The following is an 11,915-nucleotide window of genomic DNA, read 5'->3' on the forward strand; positions in this document are numbered from 1 at the left end:
GGGGAATCCGCCCCCCCCCCCCCCCCGGTCATAATATGTTCAAAAAACCCCGGACCGAATAGGGTTAATTAAAAATCTGTGAAAATTATAGATTTTTGTCCAGTCTCTACCAGTCCAAGTTCCTCTCCTCGTCTGATATGCAATAAGAGACAACGGGATCTGAGATCGAGGTTGGACTCGTAGGTAATTCCTATTTTAGATGTCATGGAGAGAATTGAGTGCAGATTATTAATTCAAAAAAAGTGTACAATGATTGACACTTCACAAAATATCGTTTGTCTGCTGCAAACAATTTCATTAGTCGATATTGCTATGTAACTCTAATTGTTTTGAAGTGTGATTGAGGACTATAACATTGACCGTCATCACAGCTTATCAGGAATAATAAATTGTACCAAAACAAGATTAAATGGTCAACATAGAATTTAATTAAATAATGAGATTATGTTTTACAAAATAATTAATAAAGCCGCTAAAGCCTGTGTCACACCTATGAAATAGATGCTGATGCAGAAGCAAGTTGATGTGAACATGACTGAAGCAAATGAGGAAAATTTTGAAGCAAGAATACCAAAAAAAATTGATATTCTTGCTTCATTACTGCATCTGCTTCACGCTTGTTTCATGATTTTGTAGTGTGAGCAGGTGATGTAAGGTGCGCAAGTGAAGCTAATTGTAAAAAAAACAAAAAAACAAATTCTTTCCACAAACCAATGCTAAAGAATGATATAAAGTTTGAACTTGAAATTCTGTCTCCAAACAACATTTCTTAAACCAGCGTATGGTAAACACCATGTTGTTCACAATGCTTAACAATTTCGCGAGCTCATACTTTTTTTGAAATAATTAGAGTTTTTCCTCGTCGCTTGCGCCGTCATTTTTTCAACAACAAATATCCCAATATCATAACTAAATACTCCTCTTCATCCATGCTTATCAAAAGAATGCAAGTGATCTTCTTGCGCTAGTGTGAGCTACTTGCTTCACCTCTTGCTTCACTTCTTTCTTCACACTAACTGCGCATGCATACTTTACTTGCTTCTGCATCTGATTCTTTAGTGTGACACAGGCTTAAGTATTTCGCTCTCCATCTCTGATTAATCTTTCATTATTTTATACACTTTCAGCAAGAATTATATGCTGTAAAACAGCACTTTAGAAGCTACAAAAAACAAAAATCCCGCCTTGTCTTTCTCTTTACCTAATTAGGAATTTTAAGACGAGGGAGTGTTATTTAAAAACTTTTTGGCGATCACATTAAACGTTGAAGCGTTTTAATAAAAACACATTGAGTTGTCAGTTGTTTAAAAAGGGTGGGAGCATTAAAATCGAAAAAACAAGAGTAAGAAAATTAACAAAAAGTAAGAATGTGTTTGTTTTAAATATTTCAGAATGTTGTATACAGTCGAGTCCCGCTACCTCGAACTCCCCTTTGACCGCATAAAAGTTCGAGATTGCACGATTATTAAGATAATAACGAAAATCAATTGTAAATGTCAAGCCGCTTGAAGGTTGAAAGAGAAATCTTGAACCCTTGAAAGTTATATCACGTCGCACTAAGCTAATTTCTTTTGGTGTTTTTGGAAACAACAGAATAATTTTTTAAGAATATTCTTAGATAGGATACAAAGTTATGCAAGTTTTTAAGCGTTTTTTTAACATGCACTTAATGCTGGGTTGATAAAAGAGCGTATATCTGTATATGTAAAAGGTGGATATCTCAACATTAGAAAAAAAAATTATGGGAAAGAGTTATTAATGGCTAAAGACGTTCTGTGCAGTTCTGTTTACAAAACTAATAATTCTTAAAAAAAATTATACACACAATTCCTTTTAGTTGACGATACGTACGGTTGATGATAGATAGATAGATGTGCATATTTTACATGGCTAGCCTCACAAATATAGAGGGATATACCCTGTCTATTATTTCCAGGAGGGGCCATGGCGTAGATGCAGAGTCCTAGAGTATTTAATGCTCATTTTGAGCTACGCAGACCCAATTAGAGCCCGCGCTCTACTAGACAACTCCCGGCAACATCCAACGGCCCACACAGTGTGCCATCTTCCCAATTTCCCTCCCCTGGCTTGGGTTAACCCGGGGCTATGGTAACATTCACTTGCCCATGTTGAATCGCCGTCAAGAGGAATCGAACCCCGGTCTCCCGTACAGAGTACGAGAGCTATAACCACTAATCTACGGCGCCACATTCGATAAACGGTCCGAGATCGGACACTTTCAAACGGAGTTTCCCTATCTCTACGGTTGACGATACGTACGGTTGACGATACGTACGGTTGACGATACGTACGGTTGACGATACGTATGGTTGACGATACGTACGGTTGACGATACGTACGGTTGACGATACGTACGGTTGACGATACGTACGGTTGACGATACGTACGGTTGAGGATACGTACGGTTGACGATACGTACGGTTGAGGATATGAACGGTTGACGATACTTACGGTTGAGGAAATTTCCATACATTCATTCAATTTTATGGCTGTCCAAATAATAAAAAAATTCAAAGCACATATATTTTGTAGCATGCATTCCCTCTTTTAATACTTATGGCGATAAACATTCCTCCATTTGAAGAGTTTTTTGTGAATTTAACATTAATCTTTTTTCTTTATACTTTTTATATCTAATTTAATATGTAATAACGTGTACCGTTAATAAACTAATCCATAAATTTTGTTCAACTTTATATGTCCGTGCAGATAAAATAAAAGAGAAAGAGACACAACGCGATAATTTTTATTTAAAATCACATTGTTAAAACAAACAATGTGGAGAAGGCGCGTCACTGGGTTCAAGTTTTTTTTGCGTGTTTATCGCAAAACTGCTAATTAGCGATGCTTTTAGAAAAGAATTCCAACAATTTTATTTATAAAACATTTAACATGTTCGGCCTGTTTTTATTTTGTTCTTATATTTTGAGTTCATGTTCAAATATATCAGTGCTCCATTTCCTACTTTGTGTCAATAAAATCGCGCTCTTTTTCACCTTGACATGAAATTTCTCAATTTAATGGGACTTCTCAATTTTACCCGCAGGTAACAATTTTAACAATTGCAATTTGTACAAAGTAGCTACTTTTAGAGAGAGCAAATTTCGTGTACTTAAACAAATCCCGCTGAAAAAGCGAAAATAAATCCCGCGAAATAAATCTCGCGAAAGAAAATTAACACCATTACGAAGGCTCATGGGGAAATACTTTGTGTCAAATATATACTTTAAAAACATTATATTTTCCTTGATTCTCTCCTTAAATGGAAGTAACGGTAATCAAAAACCAAAATAATGTTGTTTTTTCTTATTTAGAATATGACTTGCAGTACCAGTCTTGTGTTATTAAATCATCTCACCCTACTTCCAGCTGCAGCTGTAATCGGTACCTTACAGCTCTACACGTATTACCGAACTGGAAAGTTTACGCTGTTATCGCCCTTTTCTTTTTTAGCAGACAATGACAGAAAACGAACATTGATTATATTGACATGGTGCGATGGCTGATACCTTTATAGATGTGCAAATTGATAAAGACAATGTAAAAATTTGGGAAGGACATTGGGTGTTTGATCCCATTAGAAATGTGTTAGCTGTGGTGGAGCTTGGTGTAATCTTTTATCCCATCTTCATATGCCTTCATTCTCGATACGTAGTATCAGCAGCAATTATCGGGCTTTTTTACACTTTGTTTATAAAAATTGCGTCTGCAGTTAGAAAGTTTGTTTGCGCTGAATTGTTTTTAGATACAGTCACTTTTTATTTTATTTTGCGAAACCTTCTCTGCTTACTTGGAATTATGGCAAAATTTCTGCAACAAGTTACCGCTAAAATCAAGAAACGTACTTTCGAAGAAAAAGATGAAAATAAACATGTTTTAAAACAGTATCAATACAAATACGTCCGAAAATTATTGAATCACTCCCAATTTGAAACCTCGTCGCCAAAGTTGTTTCAGAAATACGTTTGGAAAAATGATCCAAAGTTTAAATACTCTACGCTTGTTCTAGCTTCACTTACGATCGTTTTAATAATTATGTATAAAATAACTGTCGAAATGTTTTACTTCATACCTTTAATTATGGATTTAGCAGGAGTAATACGAGTTTCTTTGGTTGTAGGCTTACTTTTCAGCTTACTTACGTATATAACACAGATATTTTTCTTCCTAAAAACACATGAAAAGGATATAAAAGATGTATACAAAAAAGGGGTGAAAACAGACATCAACTTCAGCGAGAGCATTATCCTGCGACATTATTTATACTTTCCGGGTTTATTAGCTTCATTTATGACATTTGGACTGATAATTTTTTTTCCTAACTTTATTTATGATTATTATTGTTTCCGTTGATTGTGAAAGTATTCAAGTCGAAAACCATTGATTCATCTTATGGATTTATACGAAATATTAAAATTTATCATATCGTCCTTTATTTTACCATGTTTCACAATCTACTTTTGGGTGTGTGCATCTGTTTGTCTACAGTTTTACTATCGACTGTCGTCAATGTTCTCTGTTTGGGACGAATTGATCGATTGATGATGAACCCAAAATACTTTCAGTTTTTCTATCGTGGAAATTTAGCCTATCTTTCGCTTTTAAAAGTCGAAGGAAAGCATAAAAATCCCGTCATAAGATGCTTCTGTGAGATTCTGCTAACAGATGCAGCCATGCATAAAACGTCCAGCAAGTCATGGAACCATGGACTTCAGTTCCTCCAAAATACTCAAAAATGGCATTCACTCGTTGGCACCTTGCCTATCAAATGATAAAAAACCCGTCACTAGTGGAATATAGAAGGAAGGTCTCTATTACGCATGATATTAATATTTCTAAATATATTTAAAAAAATATTTAGGACAACAGAACGCCTTAAAGAAGTCGATGCTTGGAATTTGGTATTAGAGTTTTAATGAACACGCAATTTTGAGTGACTTTACAAACAATCTATTTATAAACTTTTCACGTGATCGATATTCGCGTAGCTACTTGGATAGCTGACTTTGTAATATGTAAAGAAGTACACGCACATTCAACTAGAATTGGACTTGTGTATTTTTTTACATCTCTGAGTGTTATTAATTTTGCAAACGACGTTTACAACATGTTAAACTTAACTATTTTACCCTTACGCGACCTATACAAACTATTTTTTTAGTATGTACAAAATATTCAGTGTTAAGTATTCACTTAAGGGATGACATTGAGGTACCACGTGCTTGCATTATAAAACTCTTTGAATTTTTTGTTTGACCACTCCATAACCATGTTTGGTTTACCATTCTGTGGAAAAATTCAGATTACATTTACGCAGTACTGCGTTCATTCCGTACATACAAATTAATAATATTTAAGATGTTGCAATGACTAGAAAGTGCTACCAAGCTCCTATAATGTATTGCATGATCTCGAAAGCGAAAACATGCAGCGTGCGGGATTTGAACCAGCAACCATTGGGTTAGCGACCCACTGCTATGAGTTTGCAATTGCACAATACATTGTAGCAGTAGTAACTGCAATATAACTCGACCTTCTTTCATATAACAGTGAAGAGGATTATCAGGTTTTTCATTCCGCCGTCTTGACGCAAAACCTTGAATAAACTCATCTGATGAGAAAACAATAATAATTCGGGAAAACTAACACTCCATCGCAGCTTATTTTGCGAATGGTGGAGGTAAACATTACACTTTTATGAGAGTTTATTAAGGAGAAAATACGTTCTTTCGTGATAACTTTTCATGCCGCGTTTTGTTTTTAATGAAAAGTATACATAAGTTGTATCTTATTATTATTTTTATTAACGTTTCCTGAGAATTTGAAAGAAATTGATCGACGGAAATTAAAAAACTGTAGAAAACACGCTTTCGTCTCTAACAAACTCTTATAAAAACGCGTTAGGTTATTGTAAAACGATGGAAAGCCGTAGGAACGCATGTACAATTGAATTATTGTAAAGGTGTATTATGCTCCGACGCGCACTGAATCAGCACTGAATCAACAAAATCAGACGGTGCGCAGCAATTACACTTTTGTATATCCCCTACACGTCAAATGGCTACGTTTTTTTAAATTTTTTGTATAGTTTCCAGTTATTAATTTTATTCAACGATTAACTTAAATAAGTATAAAATGTTTAATGAGGCCAACTTTTATGTGAGGTGTGAGAATCCATGATCACGAGATCATCACACATTTTCTCTTTATCAAGATTAGGATGCTAAACTGTCATGTAATAATATGTTGTAAAGTTTTCTTTTAAGTAAAACGAAGAAATTGACGTTGTTCAAAATTTTGCTATATTAGTGTGCGTATTTCACATAAGCACAATCAATTTCAATTTTACAGAAAAACAAAAAAATGCTTTGTGTGTGAATTTTAAAATAAACCACGATTCAAGATTTGTAAATTATAGATGTTTAATTGCTGCTGCACGTATCATAAACAATTTAATTCGTATCCTCACCCAGTATTTTTGTAATCTTTGAATTGTTTTCACGTTACTGCTCAACACAGGTAGAAAAATAAATAATTATAAGAGATTGTTCCAGCTTTCTTTAGCATTTAAGTATTGTAAAGGATTTATCTAATTTTTATTTAAATTTTTGTTAGGATATGGTGTTGAGGCATATTTTTGTGGCAATTATAATTGTAATGAAGTATCATTATTTGTATTTAGTTGGGAAATTTGTTGTTGTTGTTGTCAAACATGGCTTCATTTTCAAGAGTCACTCTATTTTACCCTTAATTGTGCTTGTGCATACTCGCGCATACCTGTATTCTGTCTCTGCGCAATTTTATGTCTATGCTACGGTCACACGAATTGCAACATACAACTCAAGCTACCGACTTGTCTTTATATCGTTTGTTTTTGTGCAAAATGGATGCGCTGCTGGTATATTTAGGACAGGTGGATAAGGATGTACGAATTATGCAGCAATTTCCTTGACTTTTTTAATTTGCCAACGGTAGATATTTTTAAATTCTTGTTTCTCAAGCGACAATAAAAAGAAATAAAAAAATATAACTTTAAAGTCAGATCGGGCAACGTTATCAACAATTGGTCGTGTCGTTTTTAGAATTTGTAAGTATTCAGAGCTCCCTAAAATCGCTCTCAAATATTTCTATACATACAGTTTTTATGAAACAATTTTCAAATGCTGTTCCATTTTACAACACATTCTTAATCCAATCCTACGTAACTTTTGATTTTCCAAATTGCATCAAACTTGGCACACTTAAAGTACGTCATAAAAGGAACAAAACGCAGCAATAATTTTTTCCTTATGTCAGCAATTTTAACCTGAATAGCGTTAAGATATTGTTTGAGTAAGTGATAACACAATATTACCGCAACAATATAATCTTAGGATAAAACTAGTTGAGATATTGCTGTGCTTGCACAACTTTCGAAGCTCAAATGGAAGCTTTAAGTGCACTAATACCCCCTTCGCAAGACCCTCGTAGATAACAGTACTAAAAAGGCTATCCTGGGTAAACAATTTTAGTAACTAGTCGGTGAACCGTGGATAAATACACGGTTTTGCCCTTTATTTATTTACCGCATTTTGTTTTTCTCGCTACTGCAGTTACCATTTTGCGTAAGAGACAGACGTATACGGGTATTTTAACATAGACTAGTCGTTAGCCCGTGGAAAAATCCACGGGTTTGCCCGTCGCAGCTAAGCTACCATTTTGCGTGACAGACAGACGGACGGACAGACGTATACGGGCATTATAATATAGACTAGTCGTTGCCCGTGGAAAAATCCACGGGGTCGCCCGTCCTTTAAATTTACCCGTGGCAACAAAGTGGATAAGAATATATCGCATTTGATATTCGTGTTTCCGTAACATCATTTTCTAACTTAGCGGGGGTCCGCGCAGAGACAGACAGACGACGGCTATTATTATAGAGATTAAATCGTTCTTTGTGCTAAGGTTGAAATGATGATGACCAGAATATGTACGAAGCCGGGGTAAGCCACAAGTCAAGGTGTGACCATGCGTTGAACGCCCTGAGGAGTGTCTAATAAGAGTCGTAAACTGTGCCACACGGTCAGGTGGGTGCTTTAGTACAAGTATGCAGTATGCCGTAAATCAAGTAAAGCGCATACACCGTTATAGTGTTGCAACTGTCACATATTTTTCAAAAAGTAACTTTCCCACAACAAAAGCTGAAATAAAAACAGAGTTTACAAACCGTTGTTACTCCGTCATAGCAAAAAAATTAGCCAATATTATTTTATTTTGCAGAATAAATTTCAGTAAACGTTAAAAAATTAATCGTGACATCGGGCTAAGTGTTTACCACAGTTAAACAGAGTTGAAGAGGCGTGTAGGCACAATACCCTTTTGAAAATATTTTCTCGCAGACTCTGTTTAAATAAAAACACAAGAAACAGTCCATTATCAACACGGGGTTGAGCGGTTAGCCCAGGTAAACAGTGTTGCACACCCTTACAGACGTGATTCTCGAGAAAGTTTAAAAATTAATTGTCAGTGGGCTGACCCCTTAATACAGGTAAACCACATCGCACATGCTCGAGGCGTAACAGCTTTTCCAAAAAAACAGGCCATTGTTAACACTGAGCTTAGCACTTAGTACAGGTATAATGTGTCGCACATGCCTCTAAGCTTAATAGCCTTTTCCAAAATGCTTCAGTTTAAATGAAAACACAGGAAACAGACAACAGACCGTCGTTTAACAACACGGGATAGGCACATAGCACAGGTACTCTGTGTCTCATTATTAAACTTTTGACTTTTGCTAAATTTTATATCACAGTAAAGTAGTAGCTAAACTGTATTTGGTTACTTTTACATTTTAGCTAGAGGTAGCTAACCCCAGTTCACAACCAAGTAAAAATCAGATTGGCAAAGTTAACACAAAAATCAGAAATGTTAGCTAACATCTACGTTGGTAGCCAGAATCTTAAAATTGGTTTTGTTTAATATTAATATATGGCTAGAGAACGTGACAGTAAGAGGCAAATAAAACTAATACAAATCTTTAGGTGGCTGAATAGCTATAAAGTATAGGTGAATAAACATGTAAACAAATAATAAAAATACCCGAAAGTAAGAGAAACTGCAATCTTGTTAGAATACAAATAGAAGTATCAGAAAGAAAAATTAAAGCAAACAGTTAAGAAACTTTTCGTTCTCCAGCCATGAGTTGGTTCAATCTGCTTGCCAAAGTTCGGACCGATAACGTAAAAATCGTTGCTAAGAATATAAAGAGCTTTAGTTTCTGATTGGTCATTTATATAAAACTCCGCTCCTGATTGGACCTTTATTATAGTGGCAATTGTCCCTGTGCCGGTGGGGGGCCGACGGGTTTCTCGTCCCTGCGTATTTTGTATTTCGTGCGTGGTTAACACAAGTCGCTTTTGACGCACAAACAGACAGACGACGGCTATTATTATAGAGATAATTATGTATTTTTTGAGTTTTCATTAACACACGCCGTCTATTTCTGGTGTTGTAGTAAAAATATCAATGCACAGAAGGTTATTTTCCTCCTACGTTCGTAAAAGAAGAAATATGCTCCAAGTGGAAACCAGATTAAAAATGGGAGCAATCTTGTTCCCAGGCTTCTTTTGTTTTCACTGTTCCCCATCTACATATGTCAGAATGTAAAAGAGAAGAAGAGAAAATTTTTCTTAAGCCCAGTACGAAATTGCGTTTTACCATATAACGAATTACCGGAAACGTCCTCTATAGGCCTTGGAATTATACAAATTTACGAACAAGTCGACTCATAAACTTTCACGGTTGGAATTAGGCATGGGGAACAATAGCATTAAATTGGTTATCCAGAATAAGACTATATTAGTATTTCTAACAGAGAAGTCACATAATTACCCATTTTTTGTCACAATTTATTTTGTTTCGGTCTCGGCAACACATAATTGGGGCTAAGTATCTTTAAACCAATTCTCTGTAAAGTTTCAGATTACGCTTGATATTTCTGTTTTCTCCTGCAATAAAATTTTACATGGTGGGGATATATGTTTATTATTGTGAAAAATAATGAATCAACTTTTCCCAAAGTTATTTACTTATTTTGTTTCAAAAATTTAGAATTTTAAGAATAACCTACAATAAGCTACAATGTAATATTTAATCTATGAGTTTCAACAAAAAAGTCAAGAAATTAGGGAGCATTTGACAGTATTAATAATGCACCAAAACAGAATTTCCTAAAGCTAAAACATATCAAAAATTCACACGTATGCTGATTTCGCTATACTGAATCCTGAAAATATAAGTTTCAAAAAACATGAAATTCGGGAAAGTCTATTATGTGGTTTCATATCCCTAAAAAGCCAATGAGTCTGTCGTTTTGCCTTTCAAGAGTAGTTTCGATGAGCTCAGCAAGCGCAGGAGTTATCAGAACATAACTGCAAATTTTTTTAACAAAATCGCACTTGTATAGTGCCTCTTCAGTATGTATCATAAATTAGTCATACTACTATTGTAAGTTCATGAAACACAACGAAAAAGGTTATTCGTGTAACGAAAATGACAAAGCCCTAAAGGCCCTGCGGATGGAAATTTTTTATGCGCCGTTAAAAGGATAACGGGAGGAGGGCTATAATTTTTAAAACAAAATAGTTAAGGATAGGAAATTCCAAAATTGAAGTACGTTAATTTTGCTAAAGAATATGCTCTCAGAATTGTATAAAACCTACCTTTAAGTTTCTCCTAGAAGTTTGATATTTCCTTCCCGTTGTAAGGTTTTTGAAAATATGTTATGTTTCTGTCTACCAACCGACCCATTTAGGTTATAAAACCAGGGTCGGTAAGTGGGAAAAAATGGTAAAAAGGATTAAGTGATGCTAAGTGTTTTTGGTTCTGGAAACATAATTACTTTCGCAGATAGGAAAATCCTGAGGAAAAATCCAGCCAACTCACTGACTTATTTTTGCAAGGACTTTAGGACGCAAATATAATTAATTCGGTTTAGATTTTGCACAGGAAAAACATAGAAAACATAATTTTATGTTGATATATATCCTATATAAATATTTTTAATGGTGGCACAAACGTGTGGAAATTAACGGCTTCTCCGAGAATATGCAAAAAATGCATAGATTGGCATAAAAAATTTTTGACGGAGAGAGTGACCTTTAATGGCAATAAATCCTAACGGCGCACAAAAAAATTTGAAGGTCCTAACTTCATTTAATATATACCTTTTAATTGTACAAATAACTTCACCTTTTTGCAATAAATGTAAACCTTGATATCGGACCTGGGCCAATTTTTTGACTGGCTAATTGCCTACCCTACAAAACTACGAACTTGTAAACAGAACAGTCGGATTTTTGTTCATTTTACCTACTATATTAGTTTCTGGTTCTAACTACTACAGAACTATAGCTATCTAGTCGAGATATATTTCCGTTCCTTGGCATACTCAAAGTGTAGGTAATGGGTTCCGCAATTTCGCTTGGCTCTTTCCCTTGCGAAGAAAAATCTAACTGTTAAGAGCTGTAGACAAGGGGCCTTTGACACGGTTTTCGAAATGTAGGAAACACAAAACTGCGCCGACTATGGTAAGGTGCCGAGAAGGAGGTTGGATTTTAGACCTTATTAAATGGCCTCGAATTGCTTTATTTTTGGTGCTTCTCGGTATTTAAAATTAGAGACATAACATAACAATTCTTCACTATTTTGAAATAACCACTGACTTTATATAGTTAACAATAAATCTGGAAATACAAGTTACTTTTACACAACATTGTACTTACAAATACAACCCGAAATATCGTGTCCAAATTTTACATAATTATTAAAACTCATTAAGCACCAGAAGCAACCCACTTAGATCGTGACTTTTATTGTCAATTGATTTTCATACATTCACTTATACAGTCATAGTT

General features: G+C 34.9%; 1 protein-coding gene across 1 annotated transcript; it reads left to right on the forward strand.

Moving 5' to 3' along the window:
• The first annotated feature begins 920 nt into the window (after positions 1–920).
• On the forward strand, positions 921–5,260 carry LOC130627029 (uncharacterized). Its single transcript, XM_057441357.1, has 2 exons — positions 921–1,361; positions 3,336–5,260. Exon 2 carries the CDS (start codon positions 3,520–3,522, stop codon positions 4,372–4,374), a length of 855 nt encoding a protein of 284 aa, XP_057297340.1. The 5' UTR covers positions 921–1,361; positions 3,336–3,519; the 3' UTR covers positions 4,375–5,260.
• The last annotated feature ends 6,655 nt before the right edge of the window (positions 5,261–11,915 follow it).

This window comes from Hydractinia symbiolongicarpus, chromosome 2 (assembly GCF_029227915.1).
Source record: "Hydractinia symbiolongicarpus strain clone_291-10 chromosome 2, HSymV2.1, whole genome shotgun sequence".
Lineage (NCBI taxonomy): Eukaryota > Metazoa > Cnidaria > Hydrozoa > Anthoathecata > Hydractiniidae > Hydractinia > Hydractinia symbiolongicarpus.

Excerpts from the sequence above, each read along its gene's own strand:
- LOC130627029 (XM_057441357.1), top strand. The coding sequence starts at position 3,520 with ATGGCTGATACCTTTATAGATGTGCAAATTGATAAAGACAATGTAAAA.